At 30.5% G+C, this 19,517-nt stretch overlaps 1 protein-coding gene across 1 annotated transcript; it reads right to left on the bottom strand.

The window, feature by feature from the left end:
- Positions 12,766-14,371, bottom strand: LOC109724421 (heavy metal-associated isoprenylated plant protein 35-like). Its single transcript, XM_020253238.1, has 3 exons — positions 14,206-14,371; positions 14,011-14,086; positions 12,766-13,902 (listed from the first exon to the last, which is right to left on the bottom strand). Exons 1-3 carry the CDS (start codon positions 14,248-14,250, stop codon positions 13,013-13,015), a joined length of 1,011 nt encoding a protein of 336 aa, XP_020108827.1. The 5' UTR covers positions 14,251-14,371; the 3' UTR covers positions 12,766-13,012.

The following is a 19,517-nucleotide window of genomic DNA, read 5'->3' as shown; positions in this document are numbered from 1 at the left end:
CTAATTTGGTGCTATGTAAAAAATAGGGTTTTTTTGAAAAAAATTCTTGTAATTTCTATTCCTGTAGCTAGATTAGGATTTTATGTACATATAAGTTGGAATATTCTGTTGGTTTCAACAACTATGCTCAGATATTTAGTGTAAAGATAAGATTAAGTTGATGAGTCATTGTATAGGTCTCAATTAATTTTTATCACCTTAATAGTGAACGCGGTTGCTTTTATTATATAATTATAATTTGGTTAAAAAAAATACAAAGTTTATCCAAACTACGGACCATTTTTATTTGGTTGTCTAATCTCTTAAAATTTTAATTTTACTACTCAATTTTTTAATTTGTTTGATTTGAATTTATCAATAGCACTTTGACTTGAAAATTTAAACTAATTACTTATTTTAATAAATTTATAGTTACGTGTGAAATATACTAAATAAATCTGTAAAGATAAACGATAAACGATATGCTGAAACTTTGAAATTAAAGTGTCACCAACTGACTCAAATCAAACATATTAAAAAATTAGACATAAAAGTTGAATAACCAAATCAAAGTGGTCTACAGCTCAGATAAATTATTTATAGATTTTACTTTATAATTTTTATGCACCTTGTGTGTAGGCTCTAAGATCTCATATGTAACACTTTCTGAGTAACAATTAATAGACTAGTTAACTAGTGATTGTTGTGGAATGGAGCCACCAAACAAAATATTCAATGGGTTTGGTAATTAACTTAATTTGCTAAGTTTGCTTTGTCTTATATTTGGTTTTATTAATTTTGTGTGTGCATTAAATGGTAGAGCTCCTTTTTCTTTTCTCTAGCTTGTCATTTCTATTTGGCTACAATATTTTTTTTCTATAAATTGGCTAATCTCACAATTCCTCCTATATATTTTTTCTATGAAAATTGGTTAGATATAGTTAGGTAATTAATCAAAGGGATTAGTTAGTTGGTAAAGTGGGTAATTCTCACCAAACTCATTTACTATTCTTTTCTATTTGAGGGGATGTTGGTTAATTTTCTAGAAACAAAAACCCCACAATAAACTTTTTGATTGAAAAAAGTATATTTTTCACCTGATTAATGTTTTTTTAAAAATATTTTTATAATATTTTTATTTTCTTAATTTTTTATGCAAAGAATAAAACTTGTGAAAAAGAGTTTAATTTTTTGTAAAACACAATAGTTTGGGTAAATTGCAACTTTGGTCCTCAAATTATGATGCGGTTGATACTTTAGTCCTCGAACTTTTATTTGTTGGTAATTTTTTGTTGTAACTTTTAAAATTGTCATAATGAAGTTCTCACACCCTAATTTAGTTAACTAAATAAATAGTGACACATTGTTGATATAAAAGTGATGCAATCACTACAACAAAAACGGTATAGCGACAATTTTAAATGTCAGTATAAGTCAAAAAAAATACTGCTAGCTAAATTACCGACACTTTTGAAAAGTATTGCTATATGTGGGGTCGCTATAGGTAGGGCCGTCTTAATATTTAGCACCCACTCTTCGAGCGACCTGTGGCAGAAGGATATGTAGCGATCGCAGCCCTCTACGGTTCTTGTGAGATCCTCGTAGTTGAACTCCAGTACTCCTCGGAACCCTATTTCGTCGGCGAAGGCGGTGGCGGAGGAGGAGAACGGGAGAGGGTGATCAATTTTTTTTCTTTTTTTTTTATTTATAATTAGGCTGAGTAGACTTTGTGTGGTTGGTTGAGTAGAGAAATTTTTTATTTTTGATTGGATTAAACTTTATATTTAGGTCTTAATAGATTTTTTTAAAATTTTTTTGGCATAAATAGGACACTTATATAAAAGTGTCTCAAAACTGTGTCCCTATAATCTAATTCTATTATAGTGAATAATTTAATTATCGCTACATCATCAATCAAAATATTTTTACATTTTATTTATATTAATAATTTATTAATATTCAGATAACTAAATTAGATTGTGAAACTTAATTATAGTAATTTTGAACGTTCAAAGCAAAAATTATGATAAGTTAGAATTTAAGGTCCAAAGTGTCACCTGAGGACCAAACATGAAATTTATCCAAAATAAATTTTTATACGTTTCCAGTAACCAAATACCCTTTTAGTGATGCCTCTTTTTTTCTTTTTCTTAAATTTAACTTTTTTGTTCCTCAACTACTTTTTCTAAGAGTCAAATATATTGAACTTACTTGCAAGTAATTACTTCTTAATTAAATGTACCAGGTACAAATATATAAGGCTACATCATCAAATGTCAAAATCAATAGGCACAAGCTTTATTTATTTACAATTACTTGTGACATACTCCAATTAGAAATGATTTTTTTTTTTTTTTTGAGATATGAGTTTGATTTATGTTTTTTTTTTTTTTGAGATATGATGAGAAGCTGATCGGGTATATTAATTAGGATGATTCTCTTGGGTTTAATTTTTTTTTTGGGCCCCTTAAGCTAATTTGCACAAGTGGGTTAATTATGTAGGTTTATTACAATTTTTCATCCGAAAAAAATCATAAAATATTATGAATATAGTTGCTAACTTGGCAAAGTACAGTATTAATATTTCGTCACAAACAAAACAAGCATCTAATTTATCCTAGTGTAATTTTTATGCAGGAGATAATTGAGACACAGAATAAAGTACGAAAAGGATTAGTATACTATGTATTAACCAAACTCAAAGATCTTGTTTTTATTTTATTTTCTTCTTTTGTTCCTCCGTGTTGTTTATATTTGTTCTGCATCTCTCTGAGAAATTTTTTAGAAGGAAAAAAGCTAAGTCGACAACCTAATTTTAAGAGAATTATATGAATATAATTTTTAATCCAAAAGTTATAATTTTTTTTAGTAATTAAAAAAAAGTGATAAAATTAGAAGAGAAATATGGACACTTAAATGATAGAGTTGTAAAATTATAACTAAAAAAATGATTGTGGAGCTCTCATTGCTTTTTGAGAAAAAACCAATCTAGAGGAACCTAATTTTATGGGGCCATGCCTTTATGGCTCTATTATAGGGTACAGTACTATTTTAGATAAATATTATTTTTGTTAGGTTTATATATTTTTAGAAGTAAGATGGTTTTCGTATTATCAAGTAGTTTTCGTTGAAATTTTCAAATCGGTGATTGATTTTATTAAAAGAGTGCAATTTAGGGAAATCTAATTTTATGGGGTTTAAAAAAGGCACAATTGGGCCTTTATAGCTCTATTATAGGATATAGCACTATTTTACATAAATGTTGCTTTAGTCAAATTTGTGTACTTTTAGAAGTACCGTGGCTTTCGTGTTATTAAGATTTCGTTTGGAATTGTCTAAAAATTGTGTTATGTGCGGTGAGAAATGATAGAAAAATATTTTATTTGTTTTTGTACATAATATTGTGTTCCGCATATTGCGATTAGTTGGTTACAATATATTCTCTGCGGTCCCATCAGAGAACGCAGAAGTATATCCTGTTAGATCTACCTCAATACCAAATTAAGCCTAAGTAGTTTTCGATATTGGGATTTTCAAATTGACAATTGGTTCCATTAGACCTTAGTGGTTGGTATCCGAGATCTCGAGTTTGAATCCTAATTGATTCACATTTTCAGTTAAGTTTATTTCTAAAAAAAATAAACGGTAGCATGCAACTTTTCTCTCTCTCAAGAAAAAAATAATCGGTTCCATTAGACCTGATCTAAAATATTTGAAGTACTTAAAGTATAAATTTGGTTTTTTTTTTTTTTTTTGAGAGATAGGTAGCACGCTACCCGCTTCGTTTATTTTATTTAGAAATAAACTTAGCTGGAAATATAAATCAACTAGGATTCGAACTTGGGTCTCGGGTACCAACCACCAAACCTTTTGCCACTTGCTCTAGGGACGGTCGGTTAAATTTGGTAATTTTTAGATATCATTTATCTAGTGATTAAGGGACCCAAATTAATAATTTTAATGGTTATAACGAGCCATTTGCATGTTTAATGATGTAAAAAATTTTAAATAAATTTTGATAATTTTTTTTTTTCATACTATATAAAACAGAATCAATATTTTTAATCTAAAATTTTAGTGCTATATTATTTTTTTTTTTGTGATATTTTTATTTTTAATCATTTATTTTAAGCAATTTCAATCACAAAGTAAATAATATAAAAAAAAAATTATAAAATTTATTTTTAAGATATTTTTAATATTGTAAATCAAGTGTAACGGATTGGTAGATTTTGATGTAAAAATCAAATTGAACTTACTTGCAAGTAATTACGCAAGTAATTACTACGTATATGCGCCACGTACAAATATTTAAGGCTACACTATCAAATATCAAAATCAATTGATACAAGCGTTTTCAAACTCTCCTTGCTTATTATTGGTACGGAGAGCATTTTTCAGCTTTATTTGCAATTACTCTTGACATATTCCAATTGAACATGATTTTTTTTTTTTTTGAGAGAAAATAATGAGGAGCTGATTCGGTATATTATAACGATTCGACCCGCTAGTAATAATAATAATTTGTTGGATTCAAACCATCAGTACAAAATGCTTAAATTCAGTTACAGATTTGGTGGGACCCATCTCTTTAACCCGTATGAGCCACTTCTAAAATCTTGTATCGTCAAATAATTATGATCTATATGTTTGTGGTACGGATTTGAACAGTCTGTATAATAACTGATTTTAAGCATTTTGATCCGGTGATTTGGACCGAACGGATTATTATTACTACAAGGTCGGATCATTATATAATGACTTGCTAGCATATTAGGCTTGATTATCTTGGGTTTAAAATTTTTTGGCCCATTAAGAACTTATACACAAGTGGTTTGAGTAGGTTTGTTACAAATTTTTATTTGAAAAAATTCATTAACTATATGATAAAAGATTAAATTCATTAAATTTTTAAATTTTTATGTGAAAAATTCATTAAATTTTTATTTGCTAGCGTATTGTTATTTGGTGTTAAATATATGGATCTTTAATTCTCTATATAATTACAGTGTGGAAAACTATTATGTTGTGTAGAATGATGATGTACAAGGATTATATTTAGGAACCATTCTTTTTAAATAATACACTAATTAAAACCAAACGCAGAGATCTAATACTTTCTTCTTCTACATTAAATATATGATGAATATTTTTATTTACAGAAATTAATACTTTCAGTAAAAGCTTTTTTTTTTTTCCTTTTCCCTCTTTGTTTTTGCTTCATTTTCTTCCTTTTATTCCGCCGTATTGTTTATATTTGTCCTACATCTCTTGGAGAAATTTTCAGACGGAGAAATATTTCGTCTACAATCTAGAGAGAATTGCAGAAATATGCAAAGATTATAATTCTATCTTCTTAAGATTATGAGCACCGTTTCGATTAGGGATAAGGGGAGGGATAACCCCTTATCCCCCTTCATACCTAAACGCAAATTTTTTATCCGAGAATAGTAGTTCTCGGATTTTTGAAATAAGCTGATATAACTCTCCCCACCAACAACTTCATTTTCTATATATAACTACCCATTATTTTTCTTATTTCATATTATTTATCCAAACGCTATTTTTCTTATCCTCGGGAACAACCCAATTTTCATCCAACCGTTATTTTTCTTATCCCCATATTTGTACTTATCCCTATAATAGCTAGTTCTTGCTTATACCCGAACCATACGAAACCTAGATTATGTTTTTAAGTTTTTAATAATTAAAAAGAGGAGCGACAAGATTAATGGAAAAATATGAATCCCTGAATTATAAAGTTATAAGATTATAACTACAAAATGTTTGTGGAGCTAGCATTGCTCTTTGAGAAGAGACCAATCTAGGAAACCCTAATTTTATGGGGCTAAAAAGAGGTACAATTGTGCCTTTTTGGCTCTATTATAAGGTACAGTACTATTTTATGTAAATGCTGTTTTAGATATGCTATTCACCATTTATTATATCTTTTACAACAACCGATTCGGCGATCGATTTTTTTAGACATAATTTGCTGTATTGAAACTATCTAAAAATAAAATTTTATAATTTTTTGACTTCGCTTGTCTTATAAACGAGCAGCCTCAAAATAAATGATGAAAAATAAAAATTTTATAAAAAACAGTGATTAAAAGATTTAAATTTCTAATCGAAAATATTGATCTTACTCTTGATTGTAAGAAAAATTTTTTATTAAAATTTAACTTAATTTATATATTTTTAGAAGTACGGCAGCCTTTGTACTACCGGATCATTTTTGATAAGAGGACGATCGAATCCACGATCGACTTTATTAAACTTGATCTGGAGTATTTGAATTATCTAAAATAAATTTCATGATTTTTCGATATCATTAGAAACCTAGTGATCAAATGGGTCTAAAATCAACAATTTTAATAATTGTAGTGAGCCATTTGTAGGTTTACTAATGTAGAAATATTCAAATCATATAAAATTTTGATAAATTTTTCTATACTATATAAAATAAGATTAATATATTTTTGATCTAAGATTTTAATTCATGTCATCACTTTTTATGAGATTTTTATTTTCAGCTATTGATTTTGAACCATTTCAATAGTATCGAAAAATCACAAAATTCATTTTTTAGATACTTTTAATATTCTACATCAAATCTAAGAAGTTGATCATCGATTTAGAAGTTCCAACATTGAAAATGATTTGATAGCACGATGACCACCATATTTCTAAAAGCATACAAGCCGAACTCTCTCACTCTCTCTCTCTCTCTCTCTCTCTCTATATATATATATATATAGTAGAATAAGAGCTCCATATTGAAACTTCTCTTTTGAGCCTCAAATACAATCCTGCTTCTTTTTACTCTTCTACTATAGTAATAAAAAATGCTCTACTATGATAAGTTGCAGCAAATAGCAAAATTAGAAGTAGGACAAATAGGCTTTTACTATCTTCAATTTATATTTAATTTTAGATAAAAATATATAGATCTTATCTGAATTATAGCATATTTTTTACTTTTTGAATGGATACTTAATGTTCAAAATTTTAGATTTCACTAAGAAACTTTATTATTCTTTTGTTTTTTCTTCTGTTTTTTTGTAAATTTTTTCAATATTATTGTGCTTCTTTTTGTTAAAGCAATCAAACCATTGATTCTAAATTGAATGTACTGAATCAGATCAGATAGTCAAAGTAAATTTGTTTTTAAATTCAGGTAAAAGATCAACAAATAAATATTTTTTTAAAAATGCTTATATAAAAACTAAGATAGATAGCTTTAACTAAAGCCCAATAAACTTGTGTGACACAAGTTGCTACCAATTCTATGGGCCTAGAGTGAACAAACAACTCTAAATTGGTCCATCCTAAAATGTCAAAACATTGTTTGGTCATAAATACTCTAGTGATGGTGTGTCCTTTTTTTTTTTTTTTTTTTTTTTTTTTTTTTTTTTTTTTCCCTGAATACTGTGTAAGCTCCTTGTGCCTGAATCTAACTTTTTAGGTGAAGCAGAACTTAAACCCGAGACATAACATTCGAGACGAGAATATTTACTAACTCGACTTCTAGTTGGTGATATCTATTTATTTTCAGGAACTTTACCTTAGGGTATGTTTGGTTTGTTGTAAAAGTGGATGGAAAAAAAAATTTCGGTGAAATAATAGTTTACATTCGTTTGGTTCAACGTAAAAAAAATTTTCGGTGAAAGCTAGGTTTTACATATTTGAAAATATATATATATATATATATATATATATATATATATATAATTACTCTCCCTTCAGGTAACACCTGGAGGGAGAGTGTGCCAGGTGTTCCGACGAAGCCGGAGCACCTGGCGTGTTTTTACAAGTTACTTGGCACTAAAAACAAGCGCGAAAAGCAAAAGGCAGCGAACGGACGCCTTTTGCTTTTCCTCTTAAANAGAGAGAGAGAGTTTTGCAGCTTTGCTAGAATATTATCGGTAGTAAACGGCTCGGTTTACTACCGATTTGTTTTTGATGATAGAGCTTCCAAATTGATAATCGGCACCATTAAACATGATTTAAACTATTTAAACTATCTGAAAATCAAATTTCACACATTTTAGATATTGTTCTCTTGTCGATCAAGTGAACAGAAAAATGAATGGCTGTAAATGAATATCCTTCAAAAAGTGATGATATAATTTTTATATTTGAGATCTAGAGTCTAGATCTTATTTTAAATAGTTTAAAAAAAATTTTAACAAAAATTTAGTTGATTTAAACTCTTCTATACCGTTAAACGAGCAAACGTACCATATTGGTCATTAAAATTATAGATTTTGTGACCCTTTGATCGTTCAGTTAGTGATGCCAAAAAATCATGAAATTTGATTTCTAGATCGAGTGGTCCCCATTAATTAATAATATTAATCCAATGATTAGAAATGATCAATGGGGTAGATCTAAGGAAAATGTTTAGTAACCAACAGTGTAATTTATTTACCCTGTGGAACCGTGGACATAACTACATTAGTTTCCCTACATTGGATCCCCATACCACTCTTTTTTACCCTCACATAATCGTAGTTTTTTTGTTTTCAATATATGAAGTGAAACTTTTAATGAATTAAATTAAATTAAACTATATGTAGCCTGCATTCATGGATCTTCCTAGAGAGTTCTAGGCCCCCTCTCACAAATTAATTTTATATTCTCTTATTAACTATTTGATATGGGATTATTCACATGTGAACTTTTAACAATCTAATCATGCTAACTTGATCGCATCACACCATTTAGACGAATATTCCAGTATTGTTAACCATTGGCCCTAATACTATTTGGTAGAAAGTTCAGAGTCCAATCTGGAAACTAATGTGCTCTAGCAGAATGCGACATTTTTAATGAAACTCATTTAACTTCAAAGTTTAAGCATAATAAGTTTAGGCCCATTGATATCTATAAAACACTATTAATCTTCGTAATCTTATCCCACGTGACATGCTCTCCTTAAGTTTTGCTCATGGGACCTACCTTAAGAGTCTCACCTTTTTCCGATTTCTATTTTTCAATCGTTTTGCTTCGTTCGCTCCTCCACAGTGTGTTTGTTTGCCTTCCTAATAACATCATTGTCTCTTTAGCTTCCCCCCTTATTGCGTTCACACGTCTTTCCCATAACATCTTTATCTTTTCGGCTTCCCCCCATTAAATGCTACTCTCCAATCACTTCGCTCTTCATTTGTGCCCGTTCGTTTTCGTTATCTCTTTGACTTCTTGCCTCATTAATTTTTATTTTTTACAGGTCGTTGCTTCATAATAAATGATACAGAAAGAAGAATTATTCGGTTTCCCCGTCATTAAGTGTGTTCCCAATAACATCGTCACCTTTTCGGGTTTCCCATTCATTAAATGTGTTCATTCGTCTTTCCCGCAACATCTTTTCTTTTCGGCTTCCCCTCTATTAAATGCTACTCTCCAATCACTTCGCTCTTCATTTGCGTCTGTTCGTTTTTTCCATAAAATTATTATCTCTTTCGACTTCTTACCTCATTAATTTCTACTTTCTACCGTCGTTGATTCAATATATTAATCCTTTACTCTCTTATTCATTGTCCGATATGTGATTATTAATTCACATATAAACATCTAATAGAACATGTATTAAATTATATATTTTTTCTTTCTCTTCTTTTCGCGCAATCTATATCCGCGTGATGTGTAATTCGAATCATTATGCCTAATCTGATTGCCTACTCCTTTTTTAATTAATTGGTGGTTAAATGCGCACAAATAATGGGGGTCTACAAATACTACGTAATCATAGAAGAGAGTTTGTTTTTATGAGAAGCATTAACTTTAAAAAGTGTTCGAGTCCATGAAAGATACGTCTCAACCACAGCTAAGGGAGAAGGGGGGGTTCTCTCGCATGATGTTAACGTTGGATCAAACTTACACGTTATGTGTTCTCTTGGTATCGACAAATTATGTGCGTGTTTAGTTTCGCTTCTAAAACTGCATGCTTTAAACAAACAGTTATTTATACTAGAGTTTTGGTCAATTAAAAAACTTTTTTTTACTGTTGTTACGATATACGGAGAGAATGAGAAGTGACAAGTTAAAAGACTAAAAATAAGAGTTACAATTTAATTGTCCTATTTTTGCTGCAGAGATAATCCGTTGATAAGATTTTAAGATAAGATTATTTTTAGATCCTGTTTGGTTCATAATTTATAATATATTTTTTTATATTTTATTAAAAATATTTAAATAATTACCATTCATTTGTAGCTTAATAGTTGTGAAATATGTCAGAAAAATAGTGAAATCACTGTAAATTCCCAACAAGTTGGAATACTAGATTACTGCATGAGTTAAGATATATTCTCATTTTATAATAATCATTAATTATTCATTACTTAAAATATGCAAGCTCAAAACAATCTTTCAACCTAAGCGGCATGATAAGTTAGCAACAAATTTGTCATTCTAGCTAATGTAAAATTTACAATATTTTTAAAGTATTACAATCTTTGAACCAAACAATCTCTTAAAAGTATTACTCCGACAACACTTCGTGGAACAACACGATTACCTACCTATAAGAGAGCCAAAATGCCCTAGAGCTATTGAATGATTTATGTAGTGTTCGAAGGTGTAAATTGCTTGTAACAAGAAAAAGATCAAAATAGATCCTACACAATAAAATAAGTTCATTTTGAGGACAAATATGAAGTCCAATAAATTGCTGAGTTAGGCTGATATGTTTTTAGTAACACGGAGTCCTTCGTGCCTCCAAATCGTTTTCAATATTAAAACTTTTGAATTGACGATCGGCTTCGCTAGACTTGTCTATATATAGTATTTGAAATACCTAGAAAATAAATTTTATGAATTTTTCAATATCATTTATTTAGTGATCGAATGGGTTCAAAATTAATAATTTTAATGATCGTGGTGAGTCATTTGCGAGTTTAACAGTGTAGAAATATTCAAATCATATAAAATTTTGCTGAAAATTTTTTTATACTATATAAAATGAGATCAATATCTTGGATCTAGAATTTTAGTTTTATATCATCACATTTTATAATATTTTTATTTTCAGCCGTTAATTTTATATTGACAAAATTGCGAAATTTATTTTCTAGATATTTCAAATATTCTAGATCAAATATAACGGAGTCAATCATCGATTCAAAAATCTCAACATCGAAAATGATTTGAAAGTACGGAGAGCTCCGTACTTCCAAAAATATACTAGTGTGACTCTAAATTGCTTCTCAATTAAGATAACTTAGCATATCATACTCTAGCCCCACAGAGATCTCTTTTACATATTGAGAGACAGCTTTGCTTCGTCCTTGCAATTAAAGATGCCTCTCCTCTCATATCCTTTCGCTTCCATGTTAGCATTAATTCAATCAAATTCTTTTTTTTTTTTACTTTTTACAAAACCATAAAATTGTCAAAATTATCTAATCAAAAAGTTATATCTTCATCAAATTTCTATACTGACAAGGTGGTCGATAGCCAAGCTAACTTGGAAAGACATGAAAAGAGTGTAAGTTTATTTTTGAACTATAGTAATTAATCTTCCTGATGGAGCTGTTAAGGAATGTATCTTTTTTTATTTTTAGAGATATTCTCTGAAAGAGTTTTGTAACTAGCTACTAAGCTAATTCTTTCTAATCAAAAGGGAAAAAAAAGAAAAAAAAAACCAGCACACAAAGTGAGTGTAAACTACTACCTTAACATGCATGCAATCATTATTTAACAGAAAAGAAATGCTATGTCATTCATTGTTTAAACAACACATGCATTGCAATCATCATTTAACAAAAAATGAGATAATTTAAGATAGTACAGTTCAAGACCCACTTATTAGCATTACGTCCTAAGCCCTTCACCTTTTCCCTTCTTTTTTTTNTACAAACATAGTAATTACGAATATATTTCTATAAAATTTAATTTTTATATGTTGTTTCTACAAAAGTTTTAATATTTTCAAATATGTCCCTCTGATTTGTTATCATTAGAAAACTGTTTATATTTTTAATTTTGTCATCACAAATATATTTCTCCAAAAGCAACAACAGTATAATATAAGAGGGGTAAAAATGTTAAGTTATTTCATAAACTAACCATGGTTAAATATTTAATCTATGGTTAATTAAAATTTTCTAACGAATTCTAATGCCAGGAACATATTTGAAAATATTAGAACTTTTGTAGGGACAACATATAAAAGTTGAATTTTATAAAAATATATTTGCAATTCATTATATTTACAGAGACCTATATGCAATTAACCTCTTTTTTAATTTATTATAAGTCCCCTCTATACTTCATTAGAGAATATGAACATGACCACATCATTTTAAAAAAAAAAAGTTGGGCCCTAGCAAACAAACCGACCAGCTTGGCATGACCAAAGCATGCATGATAAAGTTTCATTAAGAAATAAAAAAAAAAAATAAAAGAATCATTCATATTATATGAGAGGAGAAAACTAATTAATAAATTAAGTATGAGATTGTGGAGGAGGAATCCCTCAAAAGTAGCTTCTTGCACTGTTAACAACTAACAAAATGGAAATATATATGGCATCACAACTCTTTAGGTTGTGTGCCATGGGAATAATTAATATATTAGTTGGATAAGAACAACATGTACATTAAGCTCCAAATTGTTTTTTTTTTTTTTTCATTTCTTGTTATTTTGATTTTTTTCTGGAATTTTACTACTAAACAATAGTATTCAAAATCTTGAAATGCCATTTTGAGTTTTATTAATCTAAACGATGGTTTCATCCATCCTTTATTAAACAATTTGATTTTGAGCAAAACCAACTAAATCTAAATAAAATCCTTGTAAACATAGATAAGCTTAATATATAACTAATTTGTACAAATAAGACTTAAAGTCAAAAATATAGATACACTTATCTCTTTATCACATTAATACAGCAACACATGCATGTAAGAGTACTTCAATATTGTAGCTTCTTTTTTTTTTTCTTTTGTTTTTTTGAAATTAAGCTAATATATTGTAGCTTCTCTTTTATGAGATATAATCTGATCTTGATCCAAATACCTCTCCCTGATCACATAACATCGCAGGAATTTGCATTCTCATCATTGAACATATGATACGATTCCGGCGGCGGCGCAGGCGAGCCCCACTCTGACGGCACGCCGTGGAAGAACTCCGGCGGCGGCGGCGGCGGTGGCGGAGCGTACGACGAGTAAAAGTAGCCTTGTGACGGCGGCGGCGACGGCGGCGTTGCGGGGAATGCGTAGTAGGAGTGGGCCGTGCTCGGCTGCGCCATGTTGTAGCTCATCACGTAGGCTGCAGTCGGCGTTTGATACGTCATATTTTGCAGCTGCTGCTGCAGCGGCGGCGGCAGACTTGTCGTCCCTTCAGTAGCTGACGATGATTCTACTCCGCTGCCAGCACTGTTGGTCTCTTTCTGTACCACCATTTTCTCCTTCTTCTTGTCACCACTGCTGTCTCCGTCTTCAGTAGCTGACGATTCTACTGTTCCGCTGCTAGCACCGTTGGTCTCTTTCTGTGCCATTTTCTCCTTCTTCTTGTCGCCGCCGCTCTTAACTTCTTGATTTTCATACTTCTTGCTGCTATCATCGACGTCGGCGACCGCGCTTCCTCGCTGAGTTTTTGGGCCGTTCTCGTTCGGACTCTTCTCGGGTCCATTATCCGATTTCGAGGGCGCCTCCGCGTCGACTGTTTTCTTCTTCTCCTTGAATATTTCGTCGGGCTTTTTGTTCTCAGAAAGATCATTGGATGTGTTGATCTCTTTGCTTTGATTCTTTTCACCGCTTGTCTTAGCGTTCGCATTAGTCAGTTTCGACTTCTCCGGCCACAGCTCGACTTGCTTGTTGGATTTGAGAAACTTCTTGATTATTACGCCGGCCTCGGCATCTCCGGTGATGCTCACCTTGTTCTGCGACGGGTCGATGGCGAAGTTATGTATCCCTGAAGCCAAAATTGTTTGTGAATTAGCTAGCTACATTAGGATGAGAAAATCTCTTTGTAGGAAGTATATAGAGAAGAGGAAGAAGAAGAAGGGGATGTATAATTTACCAGGAATGCTTTGGATGATCCTCTTCACTTTTTTGCTGCATCCTGGGCAATGTATGGAGGTCCTTAGAACTATAGTCTGAGTTAAAGCATCAAAGGAGAATGGGTTAGAGATTAAGTTAAAGAGTTTGGGGTGGTTTAAATGAGAAAAAAAAAGAAAAACAATGAAATTAATTGTGTGAATAAATGTTAAAATACCTTGTGTTGTAGGGGTTCTACTGGAATGGTTTCTCCTGATGCCATAGGAGAAAAGAGAGGGAAAGAGTGGTGTGAGATAGGGGTGAGGAGGGGATGGGCTTTTTGAGGTGTGTGAGGAGAGAGAGTTAGGTTGAGAGGGAACCAAAAAATAAAAAATAAAAAAGAAAAAACATTCTATCTGGATTTTATATCTTACACCTCAAATTTTAAATGTACATATTTTTATTGAGATTCTTTGAACTTCTAATTTTTTGAAAATAACTAATTATAGTTAAACCTTTTGAAAAAATTCATCAAATTTATTAGTATTTTCCCAAATTTAATAATTTTGACAACTTTTTAGTGAATAAAATTTGACCAATTAATAGGTAGTAACTAGGAGATAGAGTCATTAAATTTGATAAAATATCTAATTTAATTAAGTGTAAAAAATAAATTAAGAAAACCAAGAAGTTGAGGAACTATTTCACAATGGCTTATATACAGTTGAGGGGATATTTTCCATATATTTTTATAAGTGACTGTTTAAGCCATCATTAATGCTGATTTAAGGTTGGAACACAACATATAATGAATCATAAAGTATATTGTCTTATATTAGACAGATTTTTATTTTATTTATTTATTACCCTATAAAGTTAGACATGATAATTTTCAACATTTGTAAGATCTATTTATGAATAAATATGAATTGCAAGAGCCTATTTCTCATGTAATGAATAATAAGCATTTTAGCACCGTTAATTTTGCAACTGAATTTTTTAGATAATATGGTAGTAGAGTAAATTTTTAGCCCTCCTTAGTTCCAAAAAAATTCCAAGTTCAAATTTGTCACCTTTAATTTTCTGTCATTTGGTCTCTACTATTTGTATGTTACTACTTTGCCTAGGGAAACTAATTTTGAAACTTAAGAAAAACATCTTTCATCTATAAACAATTAATTTGTTGGCTGTAGATCCAACTATATTTACATTTTAAGGCCTCTTCCATTAAAAATTTTCAATAATTCAGAGCCATTGGTGAGGATTGAATAAGGTTCAAGGAAGAGTACATGTACATCAATTCTAAGTGGTGTCACTTCCTATTTGTAGCATATATATAGTGATTAAAACCCACATGTTTGTCATTGCATGTTGATGATGACTCTCAATGCATGATATCATGTTTCTGATAAGGTTTGTGTGGGGTCAGCCTAAAATAAGTTGCTTGTAGTTTTCTCCAGATTCTCTGCATGAATGAGCAAATAATTGTTATATATATATGAGTTGAGCTATGATATTTTTACAAGTATCACCATCATGGTGCTATTAGGTTTTAAGCCATTGGATCTACTTTTTGATTATTAATAGCCATTGGATTAAACACTATTCCACCTACCACCACCTACCACCATCTACCACCATCATCTCAACCTCACATCTCTCCATCCAAGGGCTAAAAATACACAAGTATCACCCCCATGATACTTTTACAAGTATTCTATCCCTACTCTATATATATTGTCTCATTTTATTTTGTGGACCTAGGGTGACAACTTGGTGAATTGGATTATTTTGGGCTCAAAAGTTTGAATTTATTTAAGTATATCAGATCTATTTAGCTCAAAATTTTCTTTTGCAATTACAACATTGATTAGATTACTTGTGTCTTGTATTTTATGAGGTCTAGGATTGGCCTTTAAATTGTCTGATGTTTTGGATCCTTTCAGTAGGTAAGATAATTTACAATTTGTGCAAGAGGTGTTTTCTAGCTATGTATGTTCTTATTATTTCAGGGATTATTAATGGTGTGACAAAGTTGAAAAAAATAATTGGTTCTATTTTAAAAGTAATAACTAAACGATTGTAATTAAGCCGTGTTCATGATGGTTGAAATATTATTTTTTTGACAGAAAGGTATCGAGCTACTTGTACTTTTTTTTTTTAACTCAGCTAGAAATGCGTAATCACTTATGTTCAAATGATAAGATTATTCATATAATTATTATGTAACATCCTCAAAAAATATTTATAACTTCACCCGAAAAAAAAAAAAAAAACTTTTGAACATTTTTTTCTTTTGAGGTTCAACCCATAGGCAACTCATTAAAAAGTAAAGCTTAATTATGTCATTTTATAATTTTGAAAAATAAAAGAAGCAAGTACTCACATATATAGTGTAAAAAAGAGAACATAATTATCTTAAAAATTATAAAAGAGGACCTAAAAATAGAAATGGAAAGATATGCTAATTAGTCCCTAGATCTAAACATCAACTAATACATAAATCAAGCTTATAAACTTCAAAGCCATAAAACAGAACAGAATATAGAGAATACTACAGATAAAAATAATCATGTAGATCTCAATCCACTAATAATTCTCGACTGCGAACCACATCGAAACACCTTAATTTATTTTCAAATCTGCCTAGCTCGAGTTTAAAGATATTTATAAAATTATATATATAGTATCTGATATGTAAGAACAGAAGAAGAGAAAAGTCTCCAGTAGTGAAAGAAAGCAGCAAGGAAACAAAAAGAAAAACTAGAAGAATATTTCTGATGATCTTTGACTGTTGGCTTCTCAAAACAAACAGATGAATCCAACATCCACTACAACAGAATTAGATTATAGAGACATATATTTAGAACACTTTTATTTAAGTGTCTTATTTATGTCAAAAATTTTTAAAAAAATCCACTAAGGCCTAAATATAAAGCTCAATTCAACTAAAAATAAAAGGTTACTCTACTCAACCCACCCCACCCAGCCCATTCGGCTCGATTACAAACAAAAAAAGAAAAAAAAAATCGATCACCATCTCCCATTCTCCCCTCACTCAATCCACTGAAACCCTAGATGAAAAGCCCTTTGTTCTCCTCTTTCTCCGCCACCGCAGCTAATGAGGTAGAGTTCTGGTGGTTGCTAAATGCTTAAATAAGTATTGGTAAATTAACAGCACTTTTTTTAAGTTATACCGACACTCTTAAATTGTCACTATATACCTAGCGACCCCACATATAGCAATACTTTTTAAAAGTGTTGGTAATTTAGCTAGCAACATCTTTTTTGACATATACCGATATTTAAAAGTGTCGCTATACACCATTTTTATTGTAGTGATCATACTTTTTAGTTCCTTCTTTTCTTTTCTTTTTTCTTTCTTGCATTACACAAGAGTTTTTTCAACTGTAAACAGGAACCAATTGACCTAATAATAAATGGCCTCTTCTGATGCACTACTTTATCAAGCTTCCTGCTCCACCATCCACTACTGAATGTGATGATCCTATTCATATCATGCACTCACTATTTTTCTCCTTTGCCACTTTTAAGTTCATGATTTCCTAGTAGAACTAATGGTGGGTTGGTATTGTTTTGACTTGTGATGCTAATATTCTGAGTGATGGCATGCCACCTATCTAATGATCTGGAGAGATTGTGGATCTTTGCAAAGCCAGCCATTAAAAAAAAAAGAAAAAAAGAAACATGAGTAAAGGTAAAGTTATATAGAGCAATGCTACCTATGCGTAGACTTAAAAGGCCAGCATCCTGCTCTATAGCGATAAGCAGAATTAGGGCAAGTCATGTTCAAAATGGTGTAAGGCTGGTAAAGCAGAGTCACAATCGAGATTCATAGATGCTGTGTCTGTACGCTTTAAGTAAATTGATTGCATATTTTTAACCGTTCGAATCCGATGTCCTAAGCTCGAATCCTAGTTGAGATTCACATTTCCAGCTAAGTTTGTTTCTAAATGAAAAAAACGAAGCGGGTAGCGTGCTATCTATCTCTCTCTCTCTCAAAAAAAAAAAAAAAAAAGAGTTCGAACTTTTGAAATTAATAATTAATGCCAACGATATGATAATATATACAAAAAAAAGTATGTAAATCTTACATTTTGTGCATACAACACTACAACAGAATTAGGTTATAGGGACACATGTTTGGGACACTTTTGAGTAAGTGTCCCATTTATGCTAAAACTTAAAGAAACATCTACTAATGCCTAAAAATAAAGCCTAATCCAACCAAAAATAAAAGATTACTCTACTCAACCCACCACACCCAGTCCATTTGGCCCGATTACAAACAGAAAAGAAAAAAAAAAAAAGAAAAATCAATTACCATATTTTCTTCTCTCTTCACTCAATCCACTGAAATTCTAGACGAAGAGTCATTCCTGTTGTCCTCCTCCGCCACCGCAACCAACGAGATAGAGTTTCGGCGGTTGCTAAATGCTTAAATAAGTTGTTGGTAAATTAGCAGCACTCTTTTAGGTTATAGCGACACTCTTTAACTGTCACTATATACCTAGCGACCCCACATATAGCAACACTTTTTAAAAGTGTCGGTAATTTTAGCTAGCAGCACTTTTTTGACATGTACCTACATTTAAAAGTGTCGCTATAGACCGTTTTTGTTGTGTGCGAAGATCAATAACTTTTACTGGTTTTATAAATCCTTCTTTTAATATTAAAAATCCAAAAATATTTCTACACTCTTGAATAGAAAGTTGTAAAATTTACACAATGTAGAAATAACTTTTTTATACAGAAATAAGTTTTTGGGTACCTCATACTCAGGGAATGAGTAAAAGCAAGTTACTTAAAAATAAAAATAAAACGCAAAACAATTATTTTCAAGTACTTTTTTGGCTAGTTCTTAGCTAAATAATTTGGATGCAAGGCTTCTAGCAATCCATCATCCGCCACCATAATCTTTTATGTAGAACTTCTATTTAATATTTAAATGAGCCAAAATATATATATATATATATATATATATATATATATATATATATATATATAGAGTAGGGCTAGAATATTTACAAGTATCACCCAAGTGATACTTGTGTGTTTTTAACCATTGGATCTACTTTTTAATTACTAATAGCCTTTAGATCAAACACTATTTCATCTACCACCACCTACCACCATCATCTCAACCTCACATCTCTCCATCCAAGGGCTAAAAACACACAAGTATCACTTGGGTGATACTTTTACAAGTATTCTAGCTCTACTCTATATATATATATATATTCTCTTATTCGGATTAAAAAAGAGAAAGAAATCGAAAGAAAATGATCTATTATAACAATTAATTTTCAGCTCATTTCATAAATGAGCTGAACATGAGCTGGGGTTAGCTCGCTCGTGTTCGGCTCAATAACAGTTCGAATACATATATTTTATATTTATATAATTATATATAAATATATATTTTTATTATTTGATTTTTAACAAAATTAAAATATAAAGTCGAACTCAATTATAAAAAGACTGATTTATATATAAAGTTTCAACTATTAGATTCCAAGTCTAATAGAT

The sequence above is a fragment of the Ananas comosus genome, linkage group 18 (genome assembly GCF_001540865.1).
Source record: "Ananas comosus cultivar F153 linkage group 18, ASM154086v1, whole genome shotgun sequence".
Taxonomy (NCBI): domain Eukaryota; kingdom Viridiplantae; phylum Streptophyta; class Magnoliopsida; order Poales; family Bromeliaceae; genus Ananas; species Ananas comosus.
Note: the sequence above shows the minus strand (reverse complement) of the source record. Positions and strands in the feature narration are given on the sequence as shown.